At 39.5% G+C, this 19,382-nt stretch overlaps 1 protein-coding gene across 2 annotated transcripts in view; it reads left to right on the top strand.

The window, feature by feature from the left end:
* PRIM2 (DNA primase subunit 2) overlaps nt 1–19,382 on the top strand; it is a 276,717-nt gene that overhangs the window by 255,449 nt on the left and 1,886 nt on the right. For both annotated transcript variants that reach the window (XM_081246598.1, XM_081246597.1), the window contains exon 13: nt 13,897–13,965. In XM_081246598.1, the coding sequence (XP_081102724.1) occupies nt 13,897–13,965 (69 nt within the window). The remainder of the gene's footprint in view (nt 1–13,896; nt 13,966–19,382) is intronic.

Genomic DNA, 19,382 nt, shown 5'->3' with positions numbered 1-19,382 from the left:
CGTTTTGTCTCGTAACATTTTTTGACTTAAAATCTGTTTTGCTTGTTGTTAGTATGGCCCCAGCTCTCTTTTGGTTACTATTTTCATTGAATATCTTTTTCCATCCTTTCACTTTCAACCTGTTTTTGTCTTTGGATCTAAAGTGAGTCTCTTGTAGAGAGCACATAGCTTGATTATGTAATTTCAGGCATTTTTCCATTCTCTGCAATTGGAGAGTTTAATCTATTTACAGTTAAAATAATTACTGATAAGAAAGGACTCACTTTTGTCATTTTGCTGTTTTCTGTGGGTCACATCCCTTTGTCCCTCAGTTCTTCTATTACTGCCTTCTTTTGCGATTGATATTTTTGCAGTGTACTGTTTGAATTCTCTTCATTTCCTTTTCTGTATATGTATTTTTATTTATTTTCTTACTGGTTACCCTGGGGATTGCAGTTACCCTCTTAAACTTATGACAGTTAGTACCAGCTTAACCTCTGTAGTATACAAACCTCCGCTTCTGTTTAACTCTGTCCCTCCCCCTTTATGTTGTTGTTGTTACAAATTACATCTTTATACATTGTGTGCCTATTAACATTGATTTATAGTTATTGTTGTATGCATTTGCCTTTTAAATCATATTGGAAGAAAAAGAGGACTTAGGTATCAAAAATGCAGTAGTACTGGCCTTTATATATGATGTAGTTACCTTTACCAGTGTCCTTTATTTTTGTGTGGCTTTCAAGAACTGTCTAGTGCCCTTACATTTCTGCCTGAAGGACTCCCTCTGATATTTCCTGTAGGGCAGGTCTACTAGCAACAGACTCCCTCAGCTTTTGTTTATCTGGGAATGTATTACTTTCTCCATTTTTAAAGGACATATGAATCTTTGTTGACAGCTTTATTCTTTGAGCAAAATACGTTATCCTGTTGCCTTCTGGTCTCCTTGGGTTCTGCTGAGAAGGCCGCTGATACTCTTGCTGTTTCTGGTAAGTGAAGAGTGGTTTGTCTTGCTCCTATCCATGTTTTCTTTTGTCTCTTTCAGTGGTTTCTTTATAATGTGTTTCTGTGTGTTTTGTCCTCCTAGGAGTTTGTTGAGCTGTTTGGATGTGTAGTTGTACGTCTTGTATCGAGTCAGGGAGATTTTCAGCCGTTTTCCTTCAACTGTTCTTTATACCCTTCTGTCCCCTCCTTCTGGGTGTCCCGTATGCATTTGTTGGTGCACCTGCTGGTGTCCCACGTGTCTCTTTGGCTGTGTGCATGTTTCTTCATTCTTTATTCTTCCTACTCTTCAGACTGGATGATCTCAACCAGTCTACTTCCAAGTTTGCTGATTCTTTTTTCCACCTGCTGAAATCAGCTACTTTTTCATTTTAGCTATAATTTTCAGCTCCAGGGTTTCTCTCTGGTTCTTTTTTATAGTTTTATTCTCTTTATTGCTATTTTCTCTCTGTTAAGACATCATTCTTCTTTCCTTTAGCTTTTTGTCTATGGTTTCTTTTAGCTCTTTGTGGGTATTTAAGACAACTGATTTAAAGTCTTTGTGTGATGAGTCTAATGTCTGTGCTTCCTTGGGACCAGTTTGTATTCATTTCTCCTGTAAATGGACCCTACTTTCTTGTTTCTTTCCAAGCTTTGTAGTAATTTCTAGAAAACTGGACATTTCAAATATTCCAAGTTGCTAACTCTGGAAGTCTGACTCTTTGTTGTGTGCCTGGTCTGGGCTGTCCACTAGCAGCCACTAGCTACATGCAGTGATGGTTTAGCACTTGAAATGTGGATGGTCCACACTGAGATGTGCTGAAGGCAGTGGTGTATTGGTAAACCAGCTCTGGGGGAAAGAAGCCTTGACTTATGTCATTTGCTGATTTCTATTGTGTAAATACTCCTACTGAACTGATGTGAAACTACCAAAGTGATGTTACAAACCCTAACTTGGGAAGAGTTGTGCACAGTCCATTCTCACAAGCCAGTGGGGTCAGCTCCAGCACACCGCCTGCCGTGAGTAGAAAATATATGCCAGGTTGCAAAGAATTACCATGAAAAAGCATTGTAAAATATCTTAGTATGATATTTTTATATTGATTACATGTTGAAATGACAGTAAACAATATTTATTTAAATAAGATGTTATTATTAAAATTAATTTCGTGTTTCTTTTTACCTTTTAAATTGTAGCTATAGAAAATTTTAAATTACAGATGTTACTCATATTTCCATTGCAGAGTATTGCTCTAAATAGTTGAGCCTATTGAGTATTACAGTGATCAGGTTCTATTTCCATATCATATTTTAATATTTGCTTCTAGCATATAGTTGTGTTTGACCTATTACAGCCAATATTTACTTTTACATGTTGACCCATAAATGAGTAAAAATAAGCCTACTCATTTTTCAGGTATTTTATTAAATGATTCATTATTTACAAGTATATTTCTGTATGAATATTGTTTAAACTGTCTTTTTATTTTTCATTTTAGTGGGTTTTTTTAAGAGAGGAAGAAAAAGTGTTTTAGTTATTTACTCAGCATAACCACTAATGATTATTTTAAGAGCAAATCTAATTGGTGCTTCCCGAAAAATTAATAGTGATATTAAAACCTTGAAATATGTAAAAATGTATGGTCTTTATGCTTTTTGCGAGGTTGGTTAACCTCTCTTTTTCACAGTCCAAACATTCTCAAAAAGTTAGTGACCATATTCAATCTAAAACTGGTAAATGCCTTTTAATGAAGAAATCTTTCAAAATGGACAGTTTAAAAGACTTAAAAGTAACACTATGTCAAGAGAATTTTATGGCAAAGATAAATCTCAATGACTCCTTACTCATTGTTCATATAAATCTAAACTACATAAAGCTCCTGTGATTTTCCTAGGTGAGGAGTATGAAGAGTACTTATCAGTAGATGATGGTATCCGTTTGTCCATTACTTTATGAACAGCAACTGCTCTCAAGAGCAGCTTTTCTGTCTGTTTCATCTCCACAAGCATCTCTTCTCATTTATGAGAATTGCTGCACTTAGCTTTGCTTTTCTTGGTGATGTAGTTGAAAATGTGTACATTGTTCTTGGTAAATCTTAGAACAGCATTAAGGAAAAGATGGGAAGTTGAGCTTTAGAATTGGTGTCAGGAGGATATGGTTCCATTTTTGGCTTTATCATAAAAATCCCTGAATATCTAACTTGATTTCTGTGTATATCCTTCCTTTTCATTAGGCTGAAGATAAATGGTCATTTGAAGATTATTTAATATTGTCAAGGTGATTCAAAGAAGCATCACTTTGAAAGCCAAATAACATATGCCATTTGTTAGCCAAAGCCATGAAAGTTTACTTTCATTAAAATTGCATTAAAATGGAAAACATAGTCTTTATTAAAAGAAAATTCATCACTCTACTTATAGTTATGTATCTTTCTATAATTATTTTATTATTCATTCATTTATTCATAAAAAAATTGCTGGTATCTATAGAGGAATTTCATTCAGTAGCATATGGTAACTGTCATTTATGATATTTATAATAAAATCTACCTGCCTATCTATGGACAAAAAACTATTCTCCCTACAAAAAACTATTCTCCCTAGCTTAGTTCTGTTTCATGATCAGTTTTATAGACTGTTCTCTCAGAGGACCCTCCCCCACCTTTTTGTTTTAGAAAAGCAAACTTAAAGTATCCAGAAAGTTGAGTAATTAATCTTTTTTCATAAAGCAAATGTTTCAGTTTCTCAGTCTGCTTACCGTTAAGCCATTTCAGGGGACTTTCCTGGTGATCCAGTGGTTAAGACTCTGTGCTTCCAATACGGGGGCACGGGTACAATCCCTGGTCAGGGAACTAAGATCCCATGTGCGGTGCAGTGCGGCCAAAAAAAAAAAAAAAACCATTTCAGACTTCTTGGTAGTGTTGACCATCAATTTACAATGTAGTTTTTGTTAGACGAAGTTTCTGTTGCTGAATTTATTTATTTATTTATTTATTTATATGTAAACATGTATAGTTAGTTATTTCTCAATCTTCCAGTCCTTGGAAAAACCTCATTTGAGTGACAGATGTTAAGTTTCGTTTCTTTCTTCTAGTTTAGTTTCTGTTTTCAAGCAAATAGGCTACATCTCTTTTTATAGGTAAGATCTTTGAAAATAACTATTAAGTCAAGGATAAATCTTTTTCATCATTTCCATAAAGATCATAGGACATAGTGATTCTGAATTGGCAAGCTCTTACATTAGGCAAAAAAATAGGATACCCGCCGCACAGTTGTGATTAGTGAGTAAACTGTGGGGTTGCGGTCTGGTCACACTTCTGTCTGCCCCTCCCAGCAGACTTGACAGGATTCTCACTTGCCTTCCCCTCCCTCCGTCCTCTCCTCAGCATTCTCTTTCTCTCCCTCCCCTATTCCAAGTTCGCTTAGTTGTTTAGGTTCCCCTAAAGCTTAAATCCTTTAACCCAAATGTTGGAGGTATTTTTAACGATTCAAAACCTTTATTCAAATATAGTAAGTTAAAAGACAGTGGAACATTTTTAATATTAGGGTATCTATATTGTGGATAAAAATAAGGGAGTAATATGATTATTAAACTTGAGTGTTATATACCTTTCAGAAAGCCTCTCTTCTATTTAGAATTTAGCTGACTTGCAGGACATTTCAGGATTTATGAGGTGTGACACACTTTTCTAACTGGAGAGGGTCACAGTTTTGATCAGATTTTCCCAGGCATCTCAAAGGCCTAAAAAATTGCTATAAGCATTCTTTTTCGCATGTGTTTGCATGAAAAACAGATTTAGAGAGCTGGTAATTAAGTAAAATAACCAGAACAATATCTGATACAGACAGAGCAGGTGTATAAGATATTGTTATAGACCTATTCTTCCTCACCTGATTCCCATCCCTCTCCCTGCAAAAGCAAACAAACAAGCAAAACACAACTTGCACTTTGTCGGGGTCTGGTTCGCTGTGGTGGGGTTTGCATGCAGGACGTTTGCTGGGGAGTGCTCTCAGGGTCAGCACCTGTCAGGGAAGGAGCAGGCAGGACAGAGCAGAAGGGGACGTGGTCTCTAGCTGGTCCCACAGGGAGCTCTGAGGTGAGATGACCCTGTGACTGGTCCTTGATAGGAGCGTGCTGTGTCATCGGCTGGTCGTTGGGTCAGGCCACTCTGGGGAAGATGGCTTTCCCCAGCCGACGGGACTGCTGCCAGCTCTCAGTCTTCAGCACTCTCTGAGCCTGGAGACAGTGTGCCCTGGTCCTGAGGAGTGGGCGGTGTCCTTGGTACTCGGCCTCTGGGGAGAGCGAGTGCAGCACCAGATGCTCAAGCAGGAAGTCAAGACAACATCCACGACCACTCCCAGGGCTCTTGAGTCTGTCCCTTCTGCTCTGCTCTCTTCCCATTGTCCACAGTCCCTCTTCCCCCCGAAGGTCCTTCACACTTACGCCAGGTCATGTTTCTAATATACTTTACATTCTTCCCGTCCCCAAGCATCTTGCTTGGAGTTTCTGTGCCTCCTTTGCATGTCGTCCCTGTGTCTGGGTTGCCCCGACCCTTTCTTTATCTTCATCGTTGTGATTCAGTATTACCACTTGGTTCCATTCTCCCCTGAAACTCATATTGAGTCCTTTCCCCTCCCCTTCTTTTTTTTTTTTTTTTTTTTTTTTTTTTGCGGTACTCGGGCCTCTCACTGTTGTGGCCTCTCCCGTTGCTCCGGACACGCAGGCTCAGCAGCCATGGCTCACGTGCCCAGCCGCTCCGCGGCATGTGGGATCTTCCCAGACCGGGGCATGAACCCGCGTTCCCTGCATTGACAGGTGGACTCCCAACCACTGCGCCACCAGGGAAGCCCTCCCCTCCCCTTCTTATAATATCCTGTGTTCTCCTGTATCAGGTCAACACCTGTTTTGTACTGTTTGTTCCCTTGTCTGTCCTCCCCTCCAGACTGTCTTTGTAGCCTTATCCTCCTCGAGGACATAAATGGTATCTTTCATCTCTACAAACCCAATCCTGGAGTCCCTTCAAGGGGCTAAGTGAATGTGGGCTGCATGGATGGAGTGAGAGAGTGACCGACTGACTCGGTCATAGTCTGAAAGCTCGTCTGAGAGGTGCGGGCAGGGGCTGTTGTGTACACAGACCAGGATGTTTTCCTGTTTGTGTAAACTATACACAGCGATGGCAGATTTCTACATTTGGATTCCAGTTAATTTGATGGAGTGGTGTCGCTCTCTTCTCCAAAGTGTCCTCAGATATGACTGGAGAAACCTCTCAAGCCCTTTTAAAGCCTGTGGAAGAACTAAATTAAGTTAGTAATTTTTTTCCTGTGGTGCTACACCAATAAAAAAAAGAGAGAGAAATGGAAATCAACTGTCTAATTGCAAAGGCTCTGGTAAAAGTGCTCTAAGACGGATTCAAACAGAAGGAAGTTTCTTTGGGGAGGAAAAACATTTATTTTATGGCTCAATAAACATTTCCCGAGCACCGTCCATGTTGCTGAGTTTTCCGTATGTTCAAGTCTGGAAACAGAAAGATTTAAGAAGCTGTGTTAGAGCTTTTAGTCGAGTGGCATTACAAGACATAATTAACTATAATGAAGTAGGAGAAGTGCTTTAAATAATTATTCTGAATGCTAGTTGAAGAGCCAGAGGGGTAAGATCTGCTGAGGAGGGAGGAGTGACATCAGGGATTGCTTCACGAAGGAAGTGACATTTGCATTGGGTGTGAATGAAGGTAGGGTAGGAGTTCCCCACTGGAGGGAAGTCAGGCTTATTAGGCCGAAGAGGGGAGCATCCATTCAGTATCAGCAAATGTGATCGGGTATGACTGTATTCCAGTTACCGTTCAGGACCCTGGGAATATAGTGATGAACTAATAGCAAGGCCCCTCCTCCTCAGAGGTGATACTCCAGTGGAGGAGACAGACAGTAAAGAAATTCAGTGTGGTGAGAGAAGGCTAGACAGGAGAAGGGCTAGAGTGAGACTCAGGGGAGGTGAGCACATTCAGATAAGGTGCAAGGGCATGTTCTGAGGAGCCCTAGTCCTGTGAGATCTATGAAAACAGGTTCTGGGGACAGACTAGTTGAGAAACACCACCCTGGTAAGTCCTGTCCTGAAGAAACTTAGACAGTTCTGGACTAAACCAAATCAAACAGTGCATTAGACAAGGAAACCCTGTGCGTCATCACTGGAGTTCTGTGAGCTAAAATTCTGAAGCATACACCCTGGGAGAAGCTGGACTGGAGTGTGAGGACCCAGGGGCCAGGTGGGCAGGAGGGGCCTGGGTGGGGGTGGGGGCAGGAGTGTGGCCTGATGGTCCGTGGCCTTTTGAACCACGATGAGGAGCCTGGGAGCCAGCAATGCCAGGGTTAGATCTGGGTTTTAGGGAAGTTAGTTACTATGGTGGCAGTTCAGAAGCTGTCTTGAATGAGGGATAAATCAAGAAGCTTTTCAATAAAAAGGGATTGATCAGGGCCTGAACAATGGAGAGGAAAAGATTAATTTTAAAGACCTTTGGAGGTAGAATCAGTTTATTTAGATAACTATGTTTATAGGCAATGAAGAGTGACTCAAAAATTCTTGGCACATAATGTTTTAAACAAAGGAAAACACATCTTCATGAGTGGGAAACTTGCCCCTGACCCCCCAGTAGGTGAAGGTCACAGCAGAGTTGTAAGTTTTGTGGGAGAAACAGGGGCCGAGTAATAAGATCAAAAGTGTTCCAGACTCTACATCGCAACTGTGTTTTCTCTCACCTTGGAAATAAAGGAAGATTAGAAATGGAGCGGGAAAATATTAGCAAATATCTCCTCTTGAAAGGTTGATTTGTTAGGAAGAAGCAAGCTTGTTATCACTTTTAAATAAAACAGAACGTGACCTTGAGTTAGATAGAGACAGCTGAGCTGCGTGTCTGGTTGGTGAGGTCAGCGATTCCTCCCTGCAGCCCAGGATGGGCAGGTGGCTGCATTCTGCCGCCAGAGAACCATCTGGACCTCATGACAGGTGCTGAAGCAAAGGCGGAGAGGACGTTTCGGTGGCCGAGAGTATGAGCATCAGAAGGGAGAAGGAATGGTGGCTCTAAGTTATAAAATGTTACCTGTATTTCTATTTTCATATACGTATATATGTGTGTGTATAAGTATAAATATAACATTTCCCACCAGTACTTTGTATCGCATATGTTTGTCAACGGCTGTGATCTATCACCAATCAAATGAGAAAACTGTTGCCTTGTTTGCTCTTTGCCCCTCCCCTGCAAGGATATCTTGGTTATTAGCCACTTAATTGGGATTCAAAACCAAACAGTAATTTGCCTTGAGGATGAAATAGTCGATGAAATGTAATTAATGATTTTACCAAACTTAGGAAATACAAATATGATGAACATTTTCTTGTAAAGAAGACAAACTGCATTGTTAAAAAAAACAAAAGAAAAACTATCTAATATTCTTCTTGATGGACTTTAGTCAGCTGATAAGTAGTTTAAAATATAGAGAGAAAAAAGTTAAAGAATATGAGTTACCAAAATATAGTAGTTTGGTATCACTATTCCTCTTAATTTTTCTTAGCCTTTTGACTACTCATGTATTAGAACAGTTGTTAAGCTTCACATTTTGTACTTTAGCCTGGAAATATTGGCATTAAAAACCAAACTTGAATTGCCATTTGAGCAATATTCTTAGACCTTCATTGGAATTTTTCTTTAAATAATAATCTTTTGTTTTCAAATAAGCCTTTATTTGATAAGATTCTTCAGATTGTCTAATTATATTTTTCTAAGGCCTAATTAGGAAACTTCTAGCCTAGGCATCAGAATTGGCACTTGATTTGGTTTCCTCCTTAAAGAACTGTTAGTTTGGTATTAATGCTGGTTCACGAGGAAACTGTGCTGTGGCTCTTCCAGAAGGACCGTGGGGGCTGGAGGGGGTTTGTGTCCTTGCTGGGTGAGCACAGCTGCAGGCTGCGGGCTGCGTGGTGACATCTATGGGCCATGCAGAGAGTGGCTCTGTCTCACTGACCACATCTCTTGGGCTTTCTACACTTTCCTCCCACCTGCTTCTTTCACCTTCCTATTTATCTTCTCTTATCTCTGTATATTCCTTCTTCTTGTAGAGTTTTCCACTCTGTGAATATGTGTTTGTCTCTCCGGTTCTCTTTCGAACCCTCCCTTTGGTCAGTCTTGCCTCTGAGCCCCCAGCCCTGGGGAGCTGGCCCTTCGGGACCTCTGCTGGCAAGACAAACACTGTCCAAAAGCACTACTGCCTATTTCCTTATTCTGGCTTTTCTACAAAATGTTTTTTCTTAAAAAAATTTTAATGTCATATTCAACATATGACTAACACAAAAAATATATGTAAACACGCACATTATGAACTAACTAGCTATGCACCCCTGCCCCCCAAGCAAAGCATATTTTAAAAAACATGGTTAGGTAGGTAAGTTCAACATTGATATGTCGTAAAATATTACCACATCCAGTATTTCTTCATTCTTGAGAAAACGTAAAAGAGAAATTTCAGCTTCAAAGAAAAGCATAGCACTTCTTGTTGAACCTAACATCTCTTCAAGCTCAACAGTCGTCTGGCTATGAGTCAGGCATATCTGTCCACAGCTCAGGGACACGGACTCTTCTGTTAAAACTTAGCACTTTAAAAAAAGGTCACTTGAATTATGACTACACAAAAAATTTGAATTCTGAATGAGACCAACTCTTCCTAAGACCCTGAATTTCAGGAAGGAAGGATGGCTTAGTGAGCACAGCTGTCATGCGTTTCAGACGTTGCTGTAGACCCCTCCCTGGTCAGCCCGGCCAAGTTGGCAGTCAGCCTTCTCAGTGTCTCTGAGTTCTTCCAGTGCTGTTTAGACATATCGCAGAGAATTGAAGCTTTGACTCCAAGTTCCATTACACAGCCCTCTGGACATCTGTCCCTCTTGGCTTTTGGTGTTTCATTGCCACATTTCGGTTTTTGCTCCTGTTTGACGAACTACATTTTAGTGTCTTGCTCACACCCCACTTCTCCTTTCCCTTCCTGTTGATTGTTAGCTTTGTCTTTCCTGCCCTGGAGTCACCCAACCATCAGCACGTGGCACCAGCACCATCCTCAAAATAGACGTACCTGTGGGATATCTTAATACAGTGTTTGCCAGGGGTGTTTGTATCAGAAAATTTAAGAAGAGAAGGTGCAGGGGTGGTCTGCAGTTGTGCTGTGTGCAGACAGCAGAGCAGCAGACTCACCTGTGCAAAGGCTGAAGTCAGCAGGGGGTGGGTGCTGACTCCAGGGAGCTTGAGGCCTCACGCTCTTACTCATCACGTTGCCTAGCGACTAGTAAGCGGATTTGTGGTGTTTTACATTATTTTACATGCTAGTTCCTACTGATATGTGGGCATCTTACTGCATTTTATTTAGGAAGTCAGTTGGGGTAGGGAGAGGATTCTTTACTCCAGAACATGGGGGGACAGGCCCTTGTGGAGTGTTTTCACATAGAACAGCTGTTTTTCAAAAACAGCCCATGGGGCTTCCCTGGTGGCGCAGTGGTTGAGAGTCCGCCTGCCGATGCAGGGGACACGGGTTCATGCCCCTGTCTGGGAGGATCCCACATGCCGCGGAGTGGCTGGGCCCGTGAGCCATGGCCACTGAGCCTGCGCGTCCGGAGCCTGTGCTCCACAACGGGAGAGGCCACAACAGTGAGAGGCCCGCACACTGCAAAAAAACCAAAAAAACAGCCCATGGCCACAAAGTGGGAAATGCTTCTGTCTCTAATTGCACTCCTTCTCCCCACAACGACTGTCAGCACCTGGTCCAGGCCCCCTTGTCTGTCCCCCTAGACTCTTGCAGTGAATGAGCTCACTCTCCACCCCTCCCCCAGCACAGCAGGCAGAACATCCTGTGAAAATGTGAGTCGTCCGCTCCACTCCAGTGCTTAGAGCACTGCAGCAGCTCCCTGTTCCACTCAGGAAAACCAAACCTCATTCAGTGTCCAAGACCCTTCCTTGTTTTTCCTGTATCTCTTTAATGTAGATCGTAATGGGAAACTAAAGTATATATTTTTATTTGTTGTTGGACTTCTTTTTAGTAATATTTCACATTTTCTATCTTTATTTTTAAAATTTTATTTATTTTATTTATTTTTGGCTGCATTGGGTCTTCATTGCTGTACGCCGGCTTTCTCTAGTTGCAGTGAGCGGGGGCTACTCTTCGTTGTAGTGCGTGGGCTTCTCATTGCGGTGGCTTCTCTTGTTGCGGAGCACGGGCTATAGGCGTGCGGGCTTCAGTAGTTTTGGCACGTGGGCTCAGTAGTTGTGGGTCACGGGCTCTAGAGTGCAGGTTCAGTATTTGTGGCACACGGGCTTAGTTGCTCCGCAGCATGTGGGATCTTCCCGGAACAGGGCTCAAACCCATGTCCCCTGCATAGGCAGGTGGATTCTTAACCACTGCGCCGCCAGGGAAGTTCTGTCTTAATTTAAAACATGTAAGTTTTTTAAGGAAAAACTCTCTTAAGGAAAACAAGATCATTCAGTTGCATATGATTTTTCAGTTTTTAATTCTTCTGCAGTTAAATGGCCTACACTAGACAGACACACTCCCCTATTTTAAGAGGGTATATTTTTTCGTCTGAGAAATGAAGACAGTCCCTACCAGTAATACCCAGTCACCTCAGAGCAGTCTTTCTCTCAGGTTTCTCCTTTTGGCTCACTTACTGTCTCCCTGACCTGTTAGTTGCTATCTTTCTTCTTCCCTCTCTCTTCTCCTTGGCACTCAATTTATCTTCCTCTGAACAGCTTTCCTAGCCAGTGAAAAACACCCTGTTGCCTCCTATCCCCATTACACCTCTACATCTGTGCAGAATCTTTCATCCACTCAAATGTGCTGCAACATGATAGGTGAAGTTGTTTAAGGATAGATAGGCAAATGATTTATTTATGAATTTGCAAGAAAACTTCAAATAAAAATTCTTCCTAGAAAGATGAAGAAAAATGTCAGAGGAAAAGTGAATGATTTTCCTTAAGGAAGAGCCTAGTCTCTGGAGTGGAGTAGGGGATGGGGTGGAGAGGGGATTGTTGTGTGATTAATCTAAATTTAATTTTTTGATGGAACCTAAAATTTCAAGATACATCAGCTTTTCTCACATTCTGTGGCTTCTCTGTCAATTTCCCATAATAACTTTTGTATATGTGTATGTCACCCAACTAGGTATTTTTATTAGTATGGTTCTTATAAGTATTTCTTTATAGCATGTTTCCCAAACATATATATTAGATTGTTATATATAATGTTACATATTTATTTTGCAAGGAAGATATCTAAATATACCATATATATGTATATATATAAACAAGAAATGTATATACACAGAATAAGATGTTAGATTCATTGTTTTGTTTTTAAATAAAGGGAGTTTATTACATACCATACAGTTGGGATTTTTGTCTATTTCTGTGAATTCATTTTCTCTTCAGGTAATTTATGGCATCATTTAAACTTAAGTTTATGTTTGAAGTCCTTGCTTCTCCAAAATTGTAATTCATAGATATTCATACCTTGGTATCACTGATGTTTGCCAGTACTCAACTGCAAGTTTATCTCAGCACAGTTTGAATTATCTATGTGTAAAAACGTAGGCAAATATGAGCTCAGAATGTTAGAATTACTTTAAAAACTTTTTGACTTTCTTCATTTTAAAAGTTTATAGTCATTCATTTAAAACTGATTTATTTTTCACTTTTGCTCTAATAATTCAAGAATAGTAGACAGTTCAAATAGGCAGACAGGCAGAATCCTGGGTGCTGTGATTGGTTGGCATTTACACAGGTCTTTCACATAGGATTTAATAAAAGGTGACCTGAAATTTAGAAATGTAATCTATAAGACAGTCAGAGAGAAACAGTTCTTTTAAGCATACTCTTGTCAGTATAATGTGATGCCCATTCTGCACTGTAATTTTTTGTATGTATCTGTTAAAAGTTGTAAGCTATATTCAGTAATGAGGATAGCAAGAATTTGAGACTTCATGTACATTTCTTTTTGTCATAGGAAGGTCAGCCTTTTGAAAAGGGATAGAAATTAACATTTCTCCAGAATTATTTTTTCCTTCATTTGAGGCTGTCTGTTAATTTCAGCATTTTACTGTGTTTTATCAACAGGCCAAATATATATTCTATTTATTTGTCAGGGGAGGTGATAAAGGTGATAAAACTTTACGAATTTCAACTGTCATTGCAGTCTGCTGATAAGGATGGGAGTTTGTGCCGTTCTGAAGAGATTACATGAAGTAGAATTGGAAAGCAAATTGTATTTACAAAAGATAGGGTGATGTTCCTAATAGGTGGTCAGAATAGACTGTTTACTCTCACATTCTGCTGAGCTTTACTAGAAATAACTTCATTTCAAAAAATAACAAATCTGATTGAAGGCAAAAGCATTCCCTCTGCACAGATACTCATCCAAAGGGTTTACATTAAATTTTTCTGATGGGCACACACCTGTATTTTATGCTGTATCTGTACAAACTGGTAATGTGGAAAATAAAAATCTAAATAGTATACTTGATTGCTTCATGCACCAACCATTTAGATTACTAGATTTATATCTACAGTTTTGGAAGAGATGTTGCAATATGATATTCTGACAATAACTGTCGAAGCCATAATACTAGGATCTGTTTTCATCTTGTTGTCAAGGTAAAGTTACTGAAATTCACATTTGGTAGGTCAGCAAGATCACTTACTATCTCTTGTCATCAGTGGTTTAATGCCAACCTAAACAGCTACTGTATGATGTCAAAATTATCACAGTGTCCAGGCTGCAGGGGTACAGCATGCTACCTGATTTAATGCATTTCCTGTCTGGAATGAAGATTATGAAAAGGCTGGCAACCAGGAGCTACAGTGGTTTAGAAACTTAATTTCTAATTTTTCTTTCTCTTTTTTCCCTTCATTTTAGATTTTGGATTTAGTAAAAGGGACACATTACCAGGTAGCCTGTCAGAAGTTCTTCGAGATGACACATAATGTAAGTAAATTTTTAAACTTTGTAACCTGATCCTTTGTCTTTTGTTACTCTGTGTTTCATTCAGGATTTTTTGCTGTAGCAGTAGAAACCACTCCAGCTGTTTTCAGTAGAAAGGGAATTATTACACGGTATGAGGTTGCTTATAGAATTTATAGAAGGGCCAGGGAATTAAGCTTGGATGCTACAGAGCCAGGAATATTGTAACTAAGAGAAGCTACATCCTGAGAAAATCTTACTATGGCTCCCACCCACCACTCCACTTCTAGGGATAAAACCAAGTGTTGGCAAACTTTCTGTGAAGGGCCAGGTCGTGAAAGTTTGAAGCTTTGTGGTCCATGTGTTCCCTGTCAAAGCTGCTTCCATACTGCTCTCGTGCAAAAGCAGCCCAGACGGTGTGTGAAGGCGCGGGCATGCTTCTGTCCCAGTAGAACTTTATTTACAGGAGCAAATTCTGGGCTGGACTGGACCCACAGGCCTTAGGTAACCACTTCTCAGAGTAGGTCTGGAACACTGGCTTCAGCTATCCAGAAGAACCAAAGGCTTTTGCCATCTTTCTTGTAGAAAACTGGATGCTTTTACTTGTGGTTGCCAACTCACGTTACCCTAATCTAGTTCCCAAGTCTTGTGTTTATCTGCATGGCGACCTAGGTTACACAGTGGACCCCTAGCTGCAAGAGAGTCAGGGAAATGTGTTTGGTTGTTTTCTTGCCAGCCTCCTATACAAAAGGCCTGCTAGTAGGTCCTGAGAGGTGTAAAGCATAGGTCACAAACTCAGAGGCCTGCAGGGGTCAGGCAGATAACCCAAAAAAGTGAAACTGCCTGAGATGAACACCACTGAAGAAGTCATGCTGTTAGAGACGTTCACATTGACAATTTTAAGGCCATGTGCAGGCCAACAGCACATCTGCAGGTCGACTTAGCTCACAGACCCCCAGTTTGCAAGTACTGTTCCTTTTCATGGCTTCCTAACCTAGGAAAGACAGCCAAGAATGCACCAGAGGTCCATGCACCTCTTGAAACATTTTTTTCTCTAAGTACATATGTGCGTTTTTGGAATCGAGCATTTATCAGGTTTCAAAGGGATTCGTGACCTTCCCAAAAAAGATGCTGCATGTATTGAATTCATCATCAGCTACCACGATGTGCTAAGTTTTTTTTTTTTTTTGGCCTCGCCGCACAGCATGTGGGGTCTTAGTTCCCTGACCAGGGATCGAAGCTGTGCCCCCTGCATTGGAAGCACGGAGTCTTAACCACTGGACTGTCAGGGAAGTCCCTACAATATGCTAAGTTTTATAATCACTTTTATGTTTTCTAGTTTTCATGAAATAACTTTTCTTTCGTGGTTATATAATTGCAGAATTTCTTACATATTTCATAGCAAAAATATAACATCACTGATAATAATGAAAATAATAATGGTAATATCAGCCAACACCTACAGAACCCTTCACATGTGCCAGGCCCAGCAGTTAGTGCCCTGGACACACTGGCTCCTTTGATCCACACTGCAGACCACAGCTGGGCACGATTTGCATCCCCATCATGACAAAGCTTAGAGAGGCTGAGAGCCTAAGGTTCTAAGGAGTGGAGCTTAAATTTGAACCAGGCTGTCGAAGACCTCATCTAGAGCTCATGATCTAACCCTGACTGCTGTTCTGTAAAACCTGGGACTGTATTTATAATAACAGCTGTGGAGGCCATTAGTATATTCCTGTCTAGATTCATGATGCAGCCTTCATAGTTTATGGTAAAAAATAAACAGGCCTAGTGATTCGGCATGATGCCCTAGGGACCACAGCTGGTTAGTGGGAAGTCTGGAGCCAGAACCCTGGTCTGCTCTGGGCCGTGGGTCCAGTCCTCTTACTATTACACCTAACTGTTGAAAATAGTGTTTTTATTTAAAAACATAAAAATTTTATTTTCACACAGTTGAAAGGACTAAACATCAATATAGTAGTAAACAACAACAACAGATTCTCATCAGTTTTGTCAGAATAGGAATCTCAACAGCTAAGCCACATCTCTTTGGTATTTTCAGCATCATCTTTGCAAACTCTTTCCCTTGTAGACTGTATTCTTTAATTTGCTTGCTCAGCTTGAGAGTTTTAATTTAATATGTGTTCTTAATTATTTGTGGACCCTTTTAATTAAGAAGCCTTAGAACTTTAACAAATTGAGGTCTATTATTCAATCTCTTTCCTTTTTTGTAGAGAAGATACGAAAATTAGATTTAAACACTTGAGTTTGTGACATCACTAAAAAGTAAGAAGTGCTTTTTTATTTCTCAAACCTGCTTTTGTAGCATCTCTCCTATTGATTATTCCTGCAAGAGTATTACTACTATAGCCAATTTTTAAAACTTACCTTAGATTAATGAAGATATTAAAAAGACATATGTCTAAATCCTCCCCCATATAGAAGTAGTCTACTTTAAGCCACATATAAATCAAGGGAATAAAAAGGCTGTTTGCATCCACTAGATGTCTCACTATAGATTTTTTGTTGTGAATATCTCTTTGCTTATTAGTTTTTCTAATTTAATTTAAAAATAGAATATTTTTATTTCATGTTTCTGCCATTCTCCTCCCCTCCCCCCGAAACAAACCCCTCCTATGTTTATTTTCTTGAAGCCTCTGATTAAACTCACTTTAATGAAAGTTTTGAAAATGAACCAGTTAACTGATAACATTTACAGCAGTGCTGCAATGGTTCCATATGGCTTTTTTGGTAAGACCAGCTGCCTCATTATAAGCTGTCATTGCAAAACCTCTTGATTAAAACCCAAACATCCCATAGGTAAAACAGTATTGCTTCCAGTCCTTCAAAATCCACATTTTCTGTGGCAGAAATATGAGACCTGTGTTTGTGTGAAGGTCATTGTGTGCAGAACATGCTCATTCCAAGCTCATGTTTGAGAGAGATTCACTTAGTAGATATCAAAAGCTGGCCTGCTTGAAATCTGTTTTCCTCAGTATTTTTAGGGAACAATGTTTTATGTTGAAGTGAATTTTTTTTTTCTTTTGGCATACTCCATTTGTAAATGAAAACACTAGGCCTTGTATAGATTAAACTCTGGATTTTAATTGAAAATAGTTTCTTTAGAAATAGATCTCTTTAAGCGCTGAGTCATTCTGAATACTTATTTTGCAAATAGCTGAGTATAATTCTCTTTTCACCATAGAAATCTCTACAAAAATCTTGTTAAAATCTATCACACATTTTCCTGCAATCTTAAATGGTATATACCAAGTGCATTTAAGCTTTGTAATCATCACTCAGGATCATTGTGGAGATCAGTTAAAACCCTGGGCTGGGAGCCCCACCGTCTCTCATGTGGGTCACTCACTGCAGTGCCTTCTTGACTCCTTTACCAGCAGCTGCACACATGCACCCGCTCAGTTCTTTCTCCTCCACACAGCTGCTAGGGTGATCTTTAAAACAGAAAAACCTGATCATTTCAGTAGCCTGCTTTTAAAAAAAACTTTAAAAGCCTTCCCCATCGCTCTTCAGGTGAAATCCAAAATTTATAATGTAGCCTATAAAGGGCTCCATCCCACTTCTTTCTTCTACCAGTCTTGTTTTAGCTCTTTATGGTACTTTGGGACTTCCAAGATAACAGGACAGAATGAAGATGCATCACAGAATTTCCCTCTCCCAGTATTTAACAAAATGTACAAAACATAATAAAAAAATCATCAACCACAAAGAAAAAACATCACGCATAGCAACCAAACAAGAAAAAAGGCAAGGAAAGAAACAAGATTCATAACAGACAAAATTGTGAAAATTCTCACTTAGTATTTCCAAATATAGAATGAAGCAAACTGAATATTGCTTTTTTTTTTTTTTTTTTTTTTGAGGAGTAAAGGAAAGAGCTGCTGACTTTGAAGCAATAATAAGTGAAATGTGAGATTTAGATGTGGGTAAATCTCTTTCTCTATTCTTTTTACTAATTAATTTTAAAGTAAAATCTATTTTCATTCTATTTGGTTTATGCTTCTCCCCTTCCTCCCTAAAAATCCCTAATTTTATTTTCCTGAGAAAAATGAAAGATAACTTCCTTCAGGCAAAAATAAAAGTGAAAGAAGGAAAACACTCAAAAGAAAGAACCCATCCTAGAAGAAATACAATCCAGTAAACAGAAGGAAACTCTTCATAAGTTCATCATGCTACCAGGCATCTTAATAGATGTTTGGTAAAATGAGCTTACTTAACAAAATGAGGTAAGAAAGGGTGATTGCAGACCTAAGAGAGAAATTGAGAAACATGACATCATACAGAACCATGGTTACAGGCCCTCATTTCAAGACCCTTGGCATTGTTGTAGTTGGTTAATAAAAGTATCAATTAAAATGGGCAGTCATAAAAAATATGTATTTTTTAAACATTACATTTTAAAGGTAAAACATTTGAATGCCATTTGTTTACTAATCTTTTGATATCAGGGCAGGGTCTTTTGTTTGAATGTAGGTTTGGGATTGGAATTTGAATGATCATTTTTTTTCAAAAACCATATGCATAATACACCATCACCAATTTCCAGTTCTGGTTTCTTTATTTTTATTTATTTATATATTTATTTTGCGGTACGCGGGCCTCTCACTGTTGTGGCCTCTCCTGTTGCAGAGCATAGGCCCCGGACGCACAGGCTCAGCGGCCATGGCTCACGGGCCTAGCCGCTCCGCGGCATGTGGGATCTTCCCGGACTGGGGCACGAACCCGTGTCCCCTGCATCGGCAGGCGGACTCTCAGCCACTGCGCCACCAGGGAATCCCCAGTTTTGGTTTCTTTAAAGTGGAAAAGGAACTTAATTATAATACAAAGCAATCTGATCTTTCTCCCTATCTTTTGGGAAGTTCGGGTTTTTTTTGGTTTTTTTTTAAGTAACTTGCCTTTCTTGAGTCTTTCCAAGCATTTAATTTAGACTTCATAGAACCAACAACTCTTTCTTTTTACACTCATATTTATTTGGTTTAGCAACCCTATGACATAGCTGCTATTATTACCTCCATTTCATGGGGGAGGAAACTGAGGCTTAGTATAAAGATTACCATATTTCATTTTGTCCACATTGAAATCTAATCATTCACTTTAATCCACAGAGTCATCTTCTGTGATAGATATATTGACATTTTTAACAACTTGAAGCAAGGTGTAGAAAATATCCGATATGTAATTAAGTATCACAAAAGGTGCTAGCTTCTTTTTGCATGAAATAACACCACTGTGTTTTTTATAATCTTTATAGACAAGTTTATCTCTAGAAATAATATTTATAATGATATGATTGTAAGTTTGTTTGACTTTCCATAAAACCTCTTAAAACAGATTTCAGAGTAACTAAGTGATCTAAAGGCCTGAATTCTAATTCAGACAGATCCAATTACTAGTGCTCTATGACTTTGCCTAAACCATGT

Source organism: Mesoplodon bidens (genome assembly GCF_964165515.1).
Source record: "Mesoplodon bidens genome assembly, chromosome: 10".
In the NCBI taxonomy this organism is placed as follows: domain Eukaryota; kingdom Metazoa; phylum Chordata; class Mammalia; order Artiodactyla; family Ziphiidae; genus Mesoplodon; species Mesoplodon bidens.
This window is presented reverse-complemented; position numbering and strand designations above follow the sequence as displayed.